This window comes from Miniopterus natalensis, chromosome 1 (genome assembly GCF_054644295.1).
Source record: "Miniopterus natalensis isolate mMinNat1 chromosome 1, mMinNat1.hap1, whole genome shotgun sequence".
Taxonomy (NCBI): domain Eukaryota; kingdom Metazoa; phylum Chordata; class Mammalia; order Chiroptera; family Miniopteridae; genus Miniopterus; species Miniopterus natalensis.
In genome coordinates this window covers 66225029-66244162 of record NC_142081.1, presented here as the reverse complement: position 1 = coordinate 66244162, position 19134 = coordinate 66225029, and the positions used below count along the sequence as shown (strand labels likewise).

Here is a 19134-nt window from a genome sequence, read left to right as displayed (position 1 = left end):
TCCTTTCTCAGTTCTGGTGCTCTTGGCTAGGAAGCCCAGCCTAGGGTTTAGGTCCCAGAATACTCAGTGGGAACCCCCTACAGCTGACATATCCCTGTGTATCTTCAGCTGCTGCCCAGCTAGCCCTCTCATGCCTCTGTACTTCCTACAAGTCTCTATATGGTCTCCACTTTTCCTCCTTGATTATGAGGGTGCTCTACAGCTTGTCTTCAGTTGCAGTTAATTATTCAGGATGTTTTTTCTATATTTTAGTTGTAATTCCAGTTTGGTCCCAGGAGAGTGCCAGTGTAACTTCCACTCAGTCTGCCACCATCTTTAATCTCCAGGAAATTTCTAATATACTTCAAGTAAAGTAGCTCACAGTCCTACAGAAGCACAATTATAAAAATGCATTTAAATGGGAACAATAGTGTGGCTATAAGAACAGTGCCTTAGGGAAACTGGGAAAATAAAGGGTAGAAAGGTTAACTCAAAACATAGGAGAGTTGTGAGGCATAAATTGTTTTCAGCTAGGGGATGTTGGATGTGGCAAATATTGTTTATATTTGAGGAAGACCTATAGAATAGATAAAAACCTGGTTATAACACATAATATTTTTCTGTTTGTTATTTTGTACACTGAGCAGTGATGGAGAGCGAGAACAGCACAGTGGTGACAGAATTCATTCTCCTTGGTCTGACCCAGTCTCAAGATGCTCAACTCCTGGTCTTCGTGCTAGTTTTAATTTTCTACCTCATCATCCTCCCAGGGAATTTCCTCATCATTCTCACCATCAGGTCAGACCCTGGCCTCACAGCCCCCCTCTACTTCTTTCTGGGCAACTTGGCCTTCCTGGATGCATCCTACTCCTTCATTGTGGCTCCCAGGATGCTGGTGGACTTCCTCTCTGAGAAGAAGGTCATCTCCTACAACGGTTGCATCACTCAGCTCTTTTTCTTGCACTTCCTTGGAGCAGGAGAGATGTTCCTTCTTGTTGTGATGGCCTTTGACCGCTACATCGCCATCTGCCGTCCTTTACACTATTCAACTATCATGAACCGTAGAGCCTGCTATGCCTTGCTGCTGGCTCTGTGGCTTGGGGGTTTTACTCATTCCATTGTACAAGTGGCTCTTATTCTCCACTTGCCTTTCTGTGGCCCCAACCAGCTGGATAACTTCTTCTGTGATGTGCCGCAGGTCATCAGGCTGGCCTGTATGGACACCTTTGTGGTGGAGCTCCTGATGGTCTCTAATAGTGGCCTGCTCACCCTCCTGTGCTTCCTGGGGCTTCTGGCCTCCTACGCAGTCATCCTGTGCCGTGTAAGGGGGCATTCCTCTGAAGGGAAGAACAAAGCTTTCTCCACATGCACCACACACATTATCATTGTGTTTCTCATGTTTGGGCCTGCCATCTTTATCTACACTCGCCCCTTTAGAGCTTTCCCAGCTGACAAAGTGGTTTCTGTCTTTCACACAGTGATCTTTCCTTTGATGAATCCTGTGATTTATACCCTTCGCAACCAGGAAGTGAAAGCTTCCATGAGGAAGCTATTGAGTCGGCACATGGTTTGCTGAATGGAAGAGAAGAATGAGAAAAGCAAAAAGAGGAAGTCCAGCTTGAATGAATTAAATCACTTTTCATTATGCACTGAATCACTCAGTAATTTATCAAATATTGTATTTATTAAGCACTGCCAATTTTCAGGTACTATTTTAGGTGTATGAATGAGACAGGTAAGATTCCCTGTCTCCTGTGGTTACATTCAAGTGGATAAAGACAGGTTAAACTATTAAATTAAAGAATAAAGCACCATAATATTCAAAAGAGAGTGCTCTGAAACAAATCAAAAGTAATGTTATGATAGAGTTTGACTGGAAGATGGCAGTTACTTTATCTCTGGTTGTTAAACAAGGTCTTGTTGAGTGGCATTTAGTTGACATCCAGATGACTTGAAAGAACAACCATGCAATTACCTGGGGACAGAAATTTCTAGGCAGAGATGATGACTAGTACAAGGGCACAAAGATCTTATGAGCTTGATACATTTGAGGACCATAAAGAGAAATAAAGTAGCTGTAATTTAGTTAATAAGTGTGAAAGTGGCAGGAATTGACATTGGAGAGGCTGATATGGGCAAAATCTTGTATTTTAATGATGGTAAGAATTTCAATTATTCAAATTCCAAAGAGAGGCCATTAAAATACATTAAGCAAAAATAACTATCTAATGTTTCCTATTTGACTTAAGGCAAGAGGGTGAAGATTCTGATTAAAGGGCTATGTGTAGTAAAATATCATTAAGTAGAAAGTATCATGCTGTTGAGTGTTTTTTATTAACACTTAAAGACTTAGTTATTTTTTCTTATTTTAGTGGATTCCATGGGACAATGTCATAAAACTATTTATATTTTAAAGTTTTGGAGAGTTTTGTAGTTATTCCTAATGGTTATTTATTAAATATTAGAGAGGAATTTCAGTTTACTCAAAAATCTTTTTACCTTGAATGCAATGATGATAGGAATTTGGTGTGTCAGTCATTATTTAGTTACAGATAACTAAATCACTCTGGTTATTTTTTAAAAATGGGAATAATATAAGGCATTAAGTATTTACAAAATCATGAAAAGGCCTGTAAGAGTAGCCTTAATGTGGCAACCAGTAATAAATCTCAAGACATTATCAACAAATTGGTATATACAAGGAGTTACTGTTCTCATAGCAATTATGGAGCTAAGAATACAGAAGTCATTTTTTTTTACTTGAAATTATCACAGGATCTCAGTACTTGTAAGTACTCCAGAACTGCTTTCGTACCACTAGATATCCCCACACACAATGGAGGCCTTGCATTCTGTTGTCTTTTTGCCCACTCCCATTATTCCTAAATTTAAATCTCACATAAGTGAATCAGAACTCCTGAGAATACATCAGGATTCAATTTTAATCCTAAAGGTCTATGGGTGAACCAGAGATAGACTGAATCTTATGAAGGCTGCAAATCAGTTTAACCCAACAAAATCCCTGTTTGGATTAAGGCAGGGTTTCTCAACCTTGGCATTATGAACATTTGAGGCCATACAATTCTTTGTTGTGAGGGGTTTTCCTGTATATTACAGATTTCTTAGCAGCAATCCTGACTTCCACTTGCTAGGTACCGTAGGACCTCCTTAGTTATAACAACCTAAAGTATCCCTACATTTTGCCAGTACTTTAGAGGGCAAATTTGGCCAAGCTGAAATGCACTAGAATGAGAGAATTAACCTCCACTATATAGATCTAGTAGTGAGATGGATGAACTGTCTTTTGGGGAAGACTATGTAACTTAAAATTTTTAATAAAAATCACTAGAAATATCAAAAGGTAGAAATATGTTATCAAAAATAAGAGGAAAAAGATAATTAAAATATAAATAGATTATCTTATGAAAGTAAATAAAAATAACATTATAATTACAATTATCAATATGTTCAAAATAATAGAAGAAAAAGTGTAGTAAATAGGTTAAAAAAACAGAATTTGAAGAGAGAGTTGGAATCCATAGAAAGAATTCAATGAAAATTCTAGAACTGAAAAGAGATATAAAATCTAAATTCTAGATGTTTAAAATTAAACACAGGAGCCTGGCCGGACGTGGCTCAGTGGCTGAGTGTCAGCCTAGGATCCAGGAGATCATGGTTCGATTCTCGGTGAGGGCACATGCCTGGGTTGTGGGCTTGATCCTCAGTTGGGGGCCTGCAGGAGGCAGCCGATCAATGACGACTCTCTCATCATTGATGTTTCCATTCCTCTCTCTCCCTCTCCCTTCCTTTCTCTGAAATCAATAAAAATATATTTTTAAAAAATTAAACACAGGAGAAACCTAGAGTGAACTGGCATTTAAGTCAATAGAAAATACTCAAATTGTAATGCAAGGATGGAAAATACAGAAAAGGACATTAGAGATATGTGAGATACAATGAAAATGTCTTATAGATGTGCAATTGAAGTCCAAGTAGGATAGGGAAAAGGGAGAATGGGAGAGATGCAATATTTGAAAAGAAAATCACAAACAACATTTACGAGTTGATAAAATACATCAATCCACATATACGAAAACTCTGTGTGCCACAAGCAGAATAAAGACCAATAAAAGACTCAAACAGATCAATATAAGATAAAAATAAAAGATAAAGAGAAAAATCTTAGAAGCATCTGGGGTAGGGAAATGCATGTTGATTTGAAAAGAACATGGTAGGACTAACAGCTTTTAATAACAGAAACATGAGAACCAGAGGACAATGGCGTGACAGACATATTTAATGTGCTAAAAGAGAATAAACCAATCAAAAAGTCTACATGAGATTTAAACATAGTCTTCAAGTGAAGATAAAATAAAGATACTTCAGAAAAATAAAAATGAGTGAATCTGTTGCCTAAGAAGTTGCACTAGATAAATATTAATAGCTGTTCTTCAGATAATAGAAAATAATCCTGGAGGAAACCACTAATTTGAAAGAAAGAATGAAAAATAAGAAAAAGTAGCTTGTTAGATATGTTTATATATGTAAATAAGCATACAGTGAAAGTGAATATTGGTTGTACAAAAAAATAGGATGATGTCTTGGGTTTGTCATATATATAAATACATGCATGATAGTTGTAAAAAATAAAATGTCATTTACATTTAGTAGGATATTTATTGATATGGCTAGATTAAAATTAGCTTTCTTGTGAGAAGTTTTATATTTATATTTTCCCACTCTTTTTGCTTCCTTTTGGTTTAATTGAAAAGACAAGAAAATGGATTCTCCCGTAGAGTCTCCATAAAGAAATGCAACTCTGACAACACTATGAGTGTATCTCAGTGAGATTTGCATCAGACTTCAGAATTAAAGAATTGTAAGATAATAAATATTTGCTATTTTAAGTCACTAAGTTTATGGTAGTTTTCTACAGCATAGTTTCTACAGCATAAAACTATTAGCATAGATTTTTAAATCTTTTTACTGTTAATCTCTATGTGTTTTTATTTGTAATAGTGGCTTCTTTCCTGCAACATATATTTTATCTAATACAACAAACAAAAATTAGGATATTCTGTCATTTACGTATATCATGATTATGGTTTGGTTAAAATTCCCATTTTATGTGTGTTGCATCTTTTTTTTTCAGTTTTGTCTTTTTTATATACTTGAGTGTTATTTTATATTATTATTTCTTTATATTTATTATTTATTTAAGCTTGCTCATTTTAATAATATTGGCTTCTTAGCTATCTCTTCTTTGAGTTTTTGTGTGTGGTTGTTTTAGAGCTATAAATGCATACTTTACATTTTTAACTTATCACAGTCTAATTTCTATATTATATCTTTTCAGTAAGAAAGTTACTACAGTAAGCTTCCATTTACCTCATCTCAGCTCTTTTATATGTAATGTCTACTGTTATCTATTGAGATAATACATTCATCAATATATTGTTGTTACTTTTGCTTTGTATAGTCATTTACCTTTTAAAGGGATTTAGGGCCCGGCAGGGCATGGCTCAGAGGTTGAATGTCAACCTGAGGTCCAGGCGATCAGGGTTCGATTCCCCGTCAGGGCACATGCCTGGGTTGAGGGCTCCATCAATGACTCTCTCATCATTGATGTTTCTATCTCTCCCTCCCTCTCCTTTCCTCTCTCTGAAATCAATAAAGATATATTTTTTAAAAAAGGGATTTATATAATAATTTTTTTATTCTCTTCATGTTTCATTTTGTATACAGCAGTTCCTTGAATAATGTCATTTTACTCAAGGTCATTTTATTATAACATTGATGAGGAAAAAATAGATTCTGGAGCTTGCACATTTTATTCTCCTCATGTCCATGTGGGTTTTCTCTGGGTACTCCAATTTCCTCCAACATCCTCAAGATGTGCATCCTAAAGATTGGCATGTCTAGATTGTCCCAGTATGTGTGAGTGTGATTGTGGGTGTGGGTGTGAATGCGCCCTCTAAATGTAACCTTTTAAATTTAAGTTGTAGTTTATGAACCAGAAGTGGTCTAACTTGGCAAATGTTCCATGTAAACTTGAGAAGAATGTATATTCTGTTGCTGTTGGAAAAGTGGTCTTTAAATGTTAATTAGATCAATTTGACTGATGCTTTTGTTGAGTTCAGTGATGTCCTTACTAATTTTCTGTCGGCTGAAAACAGAGTGTTAAAGTCTCCAACTGTACTAATGGTTTGGTCTATTTCTCCTTAGAGTTACATCAGTTTTGATTCATGTATTTTCATGCTCTGTTGTTAGGTGTATAGACATTAAGGAATGTTGTCTTCTTGGAGAATGAATAACTTTTCTAAGGTTTTCTCTGTCTGGGAAAGTGGGGTTTTTTTCTCCTTCACTTTTGAGGGATAATTTTGCTGAACATAAAAATCTAGGTTGATTTTTTTAACCATAAAAATTTTACTCCACTTTCTTTCTACTACATGGTTTATGACAAGAAATCTGATGTAATTCTTATCCTTGTTCCTCTATAAGTAATGTGACTTATCTCTCTTTAGCATCCATCAAGATTTATTTTCTCTTTTCTTTTGTTTGGTTTTGAATATAGTATGCTCTGGTGGAGGTTTTCTGCTTGGTGTTCTCAGACCTTTCTGGACTGTGATTTCATGTTAGCTACTACTATTCTGAAAGTCCACTTGTTTTGCATCTGTATATACTTGAAGATCTTAGATTTCACTTATGAGGCTTTTCTGAGTTGCAAATCCAAATTTTTCCCTCTATAAGACTCACACTGTATACATTTTCTTCCACAGAAGTTATTTATAGCTTTCAATTATTTATTTATTTACATAAGTATTTGTTTGATATCTGGTTCTCCCTCAAATTCTAAATTCCAGTCAACCTAGTTGGTTTAGTCAACCTAGTATTCCATCGTAGACCATTGTCTTGCACATCGCAGGCAAATGACATAAACATTTGCTCTCCTCAGGGGCCTAAAAATGTACATTTATATTGGGGGTTTTTCCTTCATTCCCCTCTCATCTCCCTTGCTCCCTCTCTCCTACTTCCAGAGATCCCCTTTCCCACACACTCTGCACACAAGTCCTTAACTCAAGCTCCTCTTTGGGAGAAGGAAACTTAAATTAGACAGGAGCCCAAAGTGGGAAGCCCAACGTGATGTGCTGGTGGGAGACAAAATAATGTTTCATCATGCTTGTGAGAGACCAGAGGGACCTATAGAAGCAACCACATTGGGCCCTTGGCCATGTAGCAGAGGCAAAAGTTGTCATTGTTATGGATACTTCAGCTAGAAAGAAGGCAAGAGTGCAAATCTGGTGTGATGTCTAAACTAAATCTAGTACACAACCATCACCATTTTACAGATTACACATTCTTTTGTTTATCTGGGTGACTTTGTTTGGATACTGTCAGAAATATACAAAAAACACTAAACAAATTAACACTAAATAATACAAAAAATCATTTTACATATTAAAATATATTAGGCTTAAAGTTTGTAACTTGATTGAATTCCCACAGTTCATAAGTGATAGAGCCAAGTTTCAGACTACGTCTTCCTGGCTTCAAAGCCTGGACTTTTCGGTTCACACCACTCACTATCCTCTTTCATGCACTATGCTAATAGAGTTCTCGCTCTTAGAAATCACATCCCTTTACCCCAATATCTCTGTGGAGTTTACCTATTATTCAATCAAATTTGGCAAATTCCATCCCACATTCACCCATCGGTCCTGTCCATAGTGATCCTTTAATCCTATGAATTTTGTAGCCCTCAATTATTTACTAACTTTTGCTGTTCAATGTTTTATTTATTAATCTTGACTTACCAACCTAGTAATACATTCTTTAAGGTAAGAAGTGTATGCTGTATGTGTTTAGATCTAGCAGTTCTTCTAAGACAGAATCCTATGTCAATTTCTTCCCTGAACAGACTGCCAGAAGAAAGATGAGGAGCACCAAGCAGGGGGTATCCCACCAAAAAAAACCCTTTGCTTTGAAAACAGCAGGTTGAAGAAATATAACTTTATAGATCCCAGGGTTCCATAACTGCCTGGGAAGAAGATGAAGGTAGGGATAAAACAGAAAATGTCATTTCTTGAGTCTAAGAAGAGATCATCAAAATAGTACTGTTAAAAATGTGGAAGAGAAAGTACATTCAATACTCTATCCCTTAATTCTTTTCTCTTCATTGCTTTTGTACAACAATTTTTATCTCAAAGATGTCTTGACCTTATTTAAAATTATATTAATCAGGCTTAGGTTTTCTATATTTCTTTCTCATTGTAATTGGTTAGGAGCCTCATTGCCTAGAAATTACAGAAGTATACAAATATAGTTTTAAAGCCATTGAGATTATTAATGTCATGACCAGGTGAGCTAGTCATAACCAAAAAATAAAAACAAAATATTTTTTGTCAAATATTGATAAGGAAAAATTTAGACCCAGTTTAAGTTGCCTTAATCATTTCTAGTTTTCTTTCAAATAAGTAGTTGATATAAAAGACAATGAAACAAAATAAAAGAATAAAGTTTTTATTCCCTGCCCTCCATTACCTCATGGAGGTCATCTGTATTTAGGTGGTCAACACAAGTTGATAATTACAATAAGTCTGCTGAACAGAGGACCTAAATGCCACTAGCCTATTACTTTTTTATACCAGCAATCTGGGAGAGGATCCAGAACAACATTCAAAAAGTCTATCTATTACCTTATTTAAATATTTCTTTTTGCCCAATAATTACTTAACTCCAAATTATAACTCTTACTTAGTTGGTGGTCTTAGAGTAGCCATTTCTAACATAATCCAGCATCCTGGTTTGAGACATGGATGTTTACCTCTCTCTCAACCAATTACTTACAATCCCTATGTAAGCCTTTGAAGTTGGCAACAACTCATTTCCATGCATAATTAATTAAACTTTGCCTCCTTCTTCCACCTTGAATATTAATGAATAATATAAATCTCAATGGCAATTATTCAAGTTTGAATCTTCTTGAATTGTGTGCATGTGTTTTAATTCTAGTATCTCAGCTTATGCTCTTGCGGTTACTTTGCTTGGCCCTAACAGGCAGTTATTCACGTTTTCATCATAACCCTCATGCATTGTGGCTGGTCCACAGGCCAGGGAGCATTCGGTACTCCCCAGTCAGCTGTGAATGCTGACACATGTCTCAGGATGATAATGTAGAAGTACAACATTGTCCCAGGTGTAGCATACCTACATTCAGGATGAGCAGAATGATTCTTCAGTTCCAATAAGAATAAATCTTTTGAGACTGCATCTGGTGGTGGTTGATGAATGATTGCAAGCCCTGTCAAGTGAGTTTGTCAATATGACCCAGAGATACTGCTCTCATTCTCTATTATAATTCCATGATGCCCAGTTCTTTGAAATCATTTCCATCTGCCTGATTGGACCACTTCAGGCAGATGATATATCAAGTGGCCTGTGTTATAGAAATGTTCCACTTCCTAGACAAAAGTCCTGAGAATATCCACTTTTTAAGTTTTACCTAGGGATAGGTGAGCAAGATCTAATGAGGTAACTACTCCTTCTCCCTCTTAAAGAATTAAAAAAATAATAATAATAATAACAGTATTAACACCTCCGTCAAATAAACAGATCAACCCCTACTCTTCTACTGTTGTTGCTTCTTTCTTGGTGAAGTTGAAACAAAAGATTTATTTACTCTGTAGAAGTTTAGGTAAATGCTTGGAACCTGTCCAGAGTCTCCCATCATTCAGGTCTACTAAAATGTCTATTTGGTAAAAGTCCTCTAAAAATTAGAAGAGAAAGAAATGAACAATAGAAAGTCATCCTGCAAATATGCTGCATCATAGCTGCCCTTCCTTGATGAACTTATGTGAAGTTGAGGTGCTCCCTCCATATGCAAGGTTATTTTACTGTAATTGCCATATTTAAATATGTTTGTATTCCCCAAGTTATCTAGAATATTCACACAATGGAACCTGAATAAATAGTTTATTTACTGGTTTACTTACGGTTTTCATTCCTTAAACACAATCAACTATACTTTAATGTAGAGATGTTTCTAGGCTATGTCTCAAGACACAGGACTTTTCTTTTCCTGATCTTCAACCAAGGTGACCAGTGAAATCACATCACTAACATTACCCACACAGTTAATGCCAAGCCCAATAATCCTACCCTTGTACCTCATTGTCTTTCCATGTTTGCTTTCCAAACCCCAAGGGTCCATTCCTAAGGTATGAAGAGAACACTTTTAAAAGGTGTCTTTACTTCTCAACAAAAAATGAGGTATATTGTAAATAAATTTTCTCTTAATTTCTCTTTATTTCTCTAAAAGCAATCATTACCATTGAATGAAAGCTATTTAAACATAAATTGACTTTAAATAATTTGTCTTTTAAGTACCCTTCCATATTCTATATATTTAATAGTAAACTAGACTCCTCCAAATATATATGTGGATATGCACACATCTAATGATGTAGATGCATTGAAAGGAAACAGAAATAATGACCATCAAAATGTGGACAAATTATTTTTTGTGAGTGAAAAGGAAGTAATAAAAAGGGAAGATAGAATCATACTATAATATTTCCTTTTCAAATCTATAAAGTGTTGGAGTCTCAATAACACTGAATGTACATAATACTTTGTAAAAGTATTATAAATAAAAGGTAGGTTTCCATTATTATTTTGTTAAGTAGAAGAATATTAATGATGATTCTTTCTACTCAGTGTTAAACCTAGAACATTGCTCAAGCAACCACAGTAATTTTTGAAACTTTAAAATATTTTTCTACTCTTCATTAAAACCCTACAAAACCAGCAGTTCAAGGCACAGTTGGCGTACACCAGTGACTAGCTCCTCTTTCTCTGCTTGTCATCTCCTGCCCACTTATCTAAATCATCTGGATTTTGCCTGGACCAGAAACAACAACTTAGGTCTGAAATAATGTTGTTTCTTAAAAAATAAATAACTGAAGAAATATTTTAAAACTGTGTTTAATTTTCATCATTAGAACTTATATAATTGTACTCACCAGGTCTGTCTTTGACAATAGGCACACTTTCAGGTGATACTCTCAATTCAGAGAAACTCAGAAATTAAGAGGTCCCAAAGGAAGACAGCATGACTAGCTTGAATGTTTCCTACCCCAGAGGCTACTCTCTATAGTGAATATATGCCTCACACTCTCCCACAGTTTGTCACAACAGAAAATGGATTGTTTTGCTGAAATACGATTTTGTTTCAGATTCTAGTTAGAATATGAACAATGTTTTATCCATGGAAAAAAATATGGTGTCTCTCTGGTAAGAAGATGTAATCTGTACTCTGTAAATTTCTTAACTTCTCCTTTAATTCCCTTCCCCTGTCACATTGAAGACAATGTCACAATGTTTTAATACCATATATCCATAAGTAGTAATTGGGATGGAATTAGTGCATACATCGCTTCATAGATTCCAGAAATATCAAAGGTTTCTTTCCTCAGCTACATCTTGGGACTTCTGGACTTCCTACAGCATCAAAAGATATGCCTTCTACATAGTAACACAGCACCTTCAATGCCCTGGTTGAGGAAGTATTCATGTTCTCACAGCACCACAATCATCAGCTTCCAAGTTTTCATGGGTTTAGGTGCTGTTTCAGGCACAGATATGTTACTATAATTTACAGAAATTTCCAACATGGGGAAAATTGATTGTTAATCATTTAGCTCAGAAAGAAGCCTAATAGAAAACATGGAAGAAAATCTCTTAGAAGCTATAACAGTCAATAGTTACCATGGAAATGGAATTATGCTCTTGGAACTGAACAGCAGAAGACACAGAATGATGCCACAGAAAGAGAAGGAGTGAGAGGACACTGGGCATGCATCCCTGTCATGCTATTTGCCAGCTCTGAGACTCCTAACAGGCTACACTGAGAGTCAACCTCATAACAGTAAGACATATTTCATGGGGTTATTGTGAAGATTAAGTTAGATAATGTAAGTCAAAGTTTCTAGCACATGGATGTATTGAGAGAGAGAGAGAGAGTTAGGGAAACACACAGAGAAACAGTTTTTACATGATCCTGAAATTAGTAGCTCCAAAAGGAAAAATGGACATTTTATCACTTTTTGCTTTTTCTTTTCCTAAGTTTTGATTCTCTTTGGTGAGTTTTGCTTTAAGTAATTTGATTTTTATGTATATTCATGCGATCTAGAGATTTACCTCTCCCACCTAGGACATGCTTGAAAATTAATTATAACTGTATTGTTAATGTAGATATTAATATAATTATTTTAGCAGTAATATTTTGCTTTTATAATTCAACTAAAGTAACTTTTAAAGCCAATATTAGGTGAGAAAGAGGGCATAGGCTTTTACTTCTTTGGTATAACGTACAGCACCTCGTTTATTTTTTTTTATCTGAAGTGCCCAGAAGTGATGAGTATGCAGTAAGAAAATATCCAACAAATTCTTGTTGGCCATACTAGAAAAATTAAAAGCCTCTGTACAATTAGTACTTTCTAATTCTGTTTTTATTTTCATCCTTGGTATCTGATAACTCTAATGAATTTAAACGACAACATCAACAACAACTTCAATGACAAATAACAGTGAGGGTAAGCCTAGACTAAATTAGAAGAAATCCTGAAGCAATTAGTGTCAAGAGCAATAACAGAATTATTCTAGACACAGAGAATATATTTCATACAATTATTGGCCATTTATATTTCTTCTTATGTTGATAACTTCATAGAACATTAATTCTTAAGAAGAGTTTTATTTTTTTTTCTTGATTCATAGAAATCGTATTTCTTCTCAACCAAATTAAACTGTTCTCTAAACCAATATTCTTTCCTAACTCTAACAGGCCTCTGTTACCTGGGTTACTTTGGCCTTTTACCTTTTGTTGACTTGGTTTTTCCAGCAGTAAAATGAGTAAGATTGCTATTGTGGTTATGAAACAGTGATTAAAAGTGTTTTGCATAGCTCTGAGTTATATAGAAAGGCGTTTTAAAAACTATACAACTGTTCCCAACTTCAATAGAGGGCTATCAACACCAGTTATCAAGAACTCAGTAACAGCTGTTAGAAATCATTGATCTACTGTGGCAAAGACTTTGAGATCCAGATATTTGAAAAAAAGAAGCAGGAAGAGGAGAGGGAGGAAGAGCAGGAGGAGGAAGAAGGAAAAAGAAGAGGGAGAAGAAAAACTGGGAGGAGAGAGAAAAATGTTTAAAAGAGAGAGAAAGAAATATATAGATCTATATTCCAGCTTAATAAGATTGTTAGATTTCTTAAAGTAATTTAATAGCAAAAATAACTACTTTAAAGACAAATTTAAAGTTTCTCTGACTTGTGACAAGAACTCTAATTAATTTGTATATGTAATTTACTCCGCTATGGCAAAAGAAAGTCCCCTGCCAAAGACTGTTTGGGAGAATATATCTTTCAAAAATCATGACTTCTCAGGCTAAGGCATACGAGACTGAAGGAAAGTAGCTTCCTATGGACATGTTGGAAATGGAGGGATTTGCCTAACTCTACAAATGTGTAGCCAGAGCCTCAGGGCCCAAGGACCTTCGCAAAAAAATCTGTCTCCCAAGAAAGGTGATGCAGTCTCTCTCCCAGAGTTCATTATGGATTTTGGATCATTCTAATCATTGCAGAGACTTCCAGATTTTAGTTTCTCAGAAAGTATCCTGTTTCGAATCAGAAACTTGACACCAGATTCTGTATTCCGTGGTCCTAGATCATGCCTGGCAAAATGGGCTTTCAAACACATTTTAGAGTTCGATATTCAAGATTCAACTTCAGCATTCACCGTGGCTGATGTATACCTCAGGCTTTGAGTAATTTCATACAGGTTACAAAAGCTCTGAGTTTTGTTTTGTTTTGTTATTTTAATATATCTTTATTGATTTCAGAGAAAGGAAGGGAGAGGGAGAGAGAGACAGAAACAGAGTCATTGATCGGCTGCCTCCTGCACGCCCCCTGCTGGAGATCGAGCCTGCAACCCAGGCATGTGCCTTGACCAGGAACTGAACCCTGATCTCCTGGATCCTAGGTCAATGCTCACCCGCTGAGCCACGCCCGGCCAGGCAAGCTTTGAGTTTTATGAACAGATACAATTTCTTCCTGTTGTTCATGATTTGTCCTTTCTTCATTCCTTGAATATTCATTCTTTCACTGATTGTTAACCCCCTTCTCCTTGATTTATCTTCTCTTCTACTTAGTTAACTCTGTGAAAAAGTTTTATCACTTTGGCAAAAAGAGATATTAATATCTCTTTTCTACCTGATTGACTCATTTATTTATGCATTAATGAAAAAATCATTAACCTTCAATAATGTGCTAAATGTGATTTCAACTTTTCAAATTTATATATAGAAACTATTTTTCTACCATACACCCCCTACACAAAATGTCTTTTTTTAAAATGTTATTTTATCTCAGGTCCACAGTATTGAATTGATTATAACCCTTAACTCAAAACATACTCTCACTATTTTTTCATCCCCATTTTGTGTTTGTTAATTTACTAATAAATTTATACCTATGAAAACATCATAGGTATTTAGACCTAATACAAGATCTAAACAATTGATAATAGCATACAACTGCTCATGTGTTCATACTCATGCTGACCCTTGGCCTTCCCACCCTTGATGTTACTTACATTTTAACATCTTTCCTTTTTGTACATAGTTTTACCATTTATACAAGTTCCTGCAAAGTATACTGCTAGTTTTCTATTGTTTTTCACCTTATAAAAATTAAGCTGAATGGATCCACTTTAGACTTTTTTCCATTTATTATTCTATCTTACTAAGATAGATTTATCTCATTATATATAGTTATACTTAATTTGTCACAGTTTTCAATAATATTACATTGTCCCATTTATGGGCATTATTATAAATTTTTCCTTATATACACATATGCAAGAGTTTATCTTGGGTATTTAAATGAAGTGAAATTGCTGGGCCATAGAATGTGTGAATGTTGAACTTTACAAGATAAGGTCAATTTTTCCCCAAAGTGATTATATCAGTATACCCTTCCTTTAGCAAAATATAAGAAATTCTCTTCTCTTGATTCACATACTGTTTACTCAAAAAATCTAATTTCATGTTTTTTCTTCAGATGCATTTAGAACAAACTGGACTAAATGGAAGAAGTTAACCAGTCTGCGGTGTCAGAATTTATTATCCTTGGGCTTTGTAATTCATGGGAGCTCCAGGCCTTCCTCCTGGTAATATTTTCTTCACTTTATTTGATCACCATTTTAGGCAACATCTTCATTGTGCTCCTAATCATCACTGACCTTCATCTCCACTCCCCTATGTACTTCCTGTTAGCCAATCTTTCATTCATTGACTTCTGCCTTTCCTCAGTCACTACTCCTAAAATGATCACAGACTTTCTCAAGGCAAAGAAGACAATCTCTTTTGGAGGCTGCATGTGTCAGATTTTCTTTGGACATTTCTTTGGAGGGAGTGAGATGGTGCTGCTTGTGTCTATGGCCTACGACCGTTATGTGGCCATCTGTAAGCCACTTCATTACTCCAACATCATGAACAAACGAATGTGCATCGTGTTAGTGATGACATCATGGATCATTGGCTTTGTGCATTCAATAAGCCAACTAGCTATGATTATAAAGCTCCCCTTCTGTGGACCCAGGGAACTGGATAGCTTTTTCTGTGATATTCCATTGGTGATAAAGCTAGCCTGCATGGATACCTATATTCTTGAAATGTTGATAAATGCTGACAGTGGGGTACTGGCAACCATCTGCTTCATACAGTTGCTGATATCTTACTCTCATATTCTATTTACTGTCTGCCTTCACTTTAAGGACAGGGCATCCAAGGCTCTCTCCACCTGCACTGCCCATATCACAGTAGTGGTGCTGTTCTTTGGGCCTTGCATCTTCATCTATCTGTGGCCACTCAGCATCACCTGGGTGGACAAGTTTCTTGCTGTATTTTATGCGGTCATTACACCTCTCCTAAATCCAGCCATTTACACTATTAGAAACAAAGAGATTAAAAATGCCATTAAGAGACTACGATGTTAGCATATGGATTTCTCTGGGTATTTTAGATTCCTATATTATCACAAGGTTCACTGTAAGCTCCCTAAATTAGTCACACCTGTCCTGTTACTTGGGACTGGGAAGCATTCCCCAATTCACATATGGAAATCATATGTATATCTAAATGTAAGTTTTATGTCAATTCTCTTACAGTCTACAATCTTTTTTTTTTTTAAATATATCTTTATTGATCTCAGAAAGAGGAAAGGAGAGGGAGAGAGAGATAGAAGCATCAATAATGAGAGAGTCACTGATCGGCTGCCTCCTGCATGCCCCCGACTGGGGATCGAGCCCTCAACCCGGGCATGTGCCCTGACTGGGAATCGAACCCCGATCTCCTGGATCCTAGGTCAACACTCAACCGCTGAGCCACGCCCGGCCGGGCTACAATCAGTTATTGATCATTGAATGCAAAATGATTTGGGAAATTTGGCCCTTTTTTATAACTATGAATTTGATCGTAGCCAAGGATGAATTGAAATTAATAACAATGTTAATGTTACCTATTACTATTAGTGCTGCTTCTTCAACACTCACCACCACATCTTGAAATTATTATGCTAAGCATTTTCTTGAGCAAGGAATTTTGTATAGATCTCTAAATTTTTGTCAATATGTCAGTGCACTAAATATTGCTATCTTTATTTTTAATGGATAAATTTGTTTCTCAATTAGTTAATATTTTAGCTACCTATCTATCTGAAAACAGTATAAAGGTAATCATTACTCATTTTCTATCACACTCAGAAAAAATCTGAATCATAACTATGATCTGGAGAGAATGTTGTTCCCTCAACTTCATGTTTCAGCCATTTGTGAAAGGCATGCAATTATCTTTAGAAAATATACATTAAATACAACAATAGATGTACTAACAACCTTTGGGGATTTTGCTGCTTCTCTTTCTATCTATAAATGGACAAAGGGAGTTATTATCTACACCAATAAAAGCAGGGGAAAAGTGTTATAAAAGTGAGGCCAAAAAAATCTAATTTTAGAATAAACTATTCATTTAATTCACTGCAGTGTTCAGGTGGCCTGCAAGCAACTAGATTGTATACAATATTTGTGAATTGTTCATTACTGCATATGACAAAACTTTTAAGAATCCTTCCTACATTATGCCTCAAAAAGATATACAAATTTACATCCCCTCATTTGAAATCCATGGAGCTATATGTACTTCAAATTTCATATTGCCTTTTAGAGATAACATGGTCCTGTTAACTTTGATAGAGTGTGAGACATAGACCCCTAAAAAACAAATTACTATTTCTGTATATATATGTGTATATATATTTATCTGTTCTGATTTTTAAATTTTTCTAATTTCTCTACATCAGTTTGGATAATATCTATTAAATTGTCTTTGAATCTATTTATTTTCTTCTGCTGTGTCCAGTCTGTTTTTAAGCTTACTCAAATTCATAATTTATATGTTTCTTTTTTAGTTATAAAATATCACCTGATCTTTTCTTAAAACCTCTCATACACATTTTTTTGTCTTTTGGAAAAAAATATAAATTTGATTATTCATATCCTGGGTTTAAATTGAAGGAGAGTTGCATTTTTCATAGTTTGCTCAAAAGTTTGAGTGTATTAGCTCTAAGTTAATTCACTTGAATCCAGACAGGCTGATGTCTGAGGTTAAACTTTCCACAGATTCTGAGTCTGCAATCTATGCTTTTTCAACAACTTCCCATAAACATTTTCTGGGACATTAATTCAGTTGTCAAACAGCTTGTTTAAAAAAGGGTTAATGTGATAATTCAATGTAACCTCATAATAAATTATCTATTTTAAATATTATAAAGTGGTGCCTTTAGAAAAAAACAGCCCCAAATTTTATATAATTATTTAAGCATTTGCATTGCTTGAAGTTGCTTGAAAATTTACTCTGTAATTTGTGCTCTTGTGAGTTATTTAAGAGATCTTCCTCAAACTCAGGAGTTGACTACTCAGTCTTCTCATTGCCATCTTCATATCTTTGTTCCTCAATGTGTACATAATAGGATTCAGAATGGGTGTAATCAAAAACTCCAAAATGGCCAGAAACTTATCCACTGGCACTGTGGGAAACGGCCACATGTAAATAAAGATGCATGGTCCAAAGAACAAAACCACCACAGTGATGTGAGCCGAGAGAGTAGAAAGAGCCTTAGACATACCACTTGAAGAGTGTTTCCATACAGTGACCAGGATGAAGATATAGGAGATAATCAACAAGAATAAGGTGGCCACGGAAATTAACCCACTGTTGGCAGTTACCATGAATTCCATTCTGTAGGTGTCTGTGCAAGCAAGTTTGATAAACCAAGGAAGGTCACAGTAAAAGCTATCTATCTCATTAGGACCACAAAAAGGCAAATAAACAACAAAAGCTAACTGGGCTACTGAGTGAATGAGGCCTATAATCCAAGCACCAGAAAGAAGAAAAATGCACTTTTGTGGGCTCATGACAGTCAGATAGTGGAGGGGCTTACATATGGCCACATATCGGTCTAAGGCCATGACAATAAGCAGCACCATCTCAGATCCCCCCAGGATGTGAAGGACAAACATCTGGATGACACATCCCTGGAAGGATATGGTTTTGTGCCCAGAGTACAAGTCAGATATCATCTTGGGAACCGTTAAAGTAGAAAGACAGAAATCAATAAATGAGAGGTTGGCTAAAAGGATGTACATGGGGGAATGTAAATGAGGGTCGAAAGCCACTATAAACACAACAAGGAAGTTTCCTAGGACGATTGTTACATAAAGCACTGTAGAGAAGGCTAGGAGGAGATGCTGCACTGGTCTATAGGTAGAAAGTCCCAGGAACACAAATTGAGACACTTCAGAATAATTTGCTCTGTTCATTGACTTTGTGTTACCTGAAAAACACACACACACCAAATAAAAATAATTATAAAGGAATGCACCACAGCTATTGAAAGAAACAGTTGTTACTAAGTTTTAAATTCTGATATTAAAGAAAAATCTTAACTCCTGGCCACAAAAATCCTTTGAAGAGTCATACAACAGTTTATTCATTTAACAAGTATTCATTGAGCAGCTACCAGGAAGGCCTCCTAGGT

At 35.6% G+C, this 19134-nt stretch overlaps 3 protein-coding genes across 3 annotated transcripts; 2 read left to right on the top strand and 1 right to left on the bottom strand.

The window, feature by feature from the left end:
* Window positions 1–628: 628 nt before the first annotated feature.
* Window positions 629–1555, top strand: LOC107527030 (olfactory receptor 4N5). The gene has a single exon (XM_016199646.2). The coding sequence runs from the start codon at window positions 629–631 to the stop codon at window positions 1553–1555; it is 927 nt and encodes a 308-aa protein (XP_016055132.2).
* Window positions 1556–15124: 13569 nt separating this feature from the next.
* LOC107527029 (olfactory receptor 4K15-like) lies at window positions 15125–16036 on the top strand. Its single transcript, XM_016199645.2, has one exon. It carries the CDS (start codon window positions 15125–15127, stop codon window positions 16034–16036), a length of 912 nt encoding a protein of 303 aa, XP_016055131.2.
* A 1941-nt stretch (window positions 16037–17977) lies between these two features.
* On the bottom strand, window positions 17978–18916 carry LOC107527028 (olfactory receptor 4F15-like). Its single transcript, XM_016199643.2, has one exon. It carries the CDS (start codon window positions 18914–18916, stop codon window positions 17978–17980), a length of 939 nt encoding a protein of 312 aa, XP_016055129.2.
* Between the last annotated feature and the right edge of the window lie 218 nt (window positions 18917–19134).

What these genes read in the sequence shown, in the direction of transcription:
- LOC107527030 (XM_016199646.2), top strand. Translation starts at nt 629, where the DNA reads ATGGAGAGCGAGAACAGCACAGTGGTGACAGAATTCATTCTCCTTGGT.
- LOC107527029 (XM_016199645.2), top strand. Translation starts at nt 15,125, where the DNA reads ATGGAAGAAGTTAACCAGTCTGCGGTGTCAGAATTTATTATCCTTGGG.
- LOC107527028 (XM_016199643.2), bottom strand. Translation starts at nt 18,916, where the DNA reads ATGAACAGAGCAAATTATTCTGAAGTGTCTCAATTTGTGTTCCTGGGA.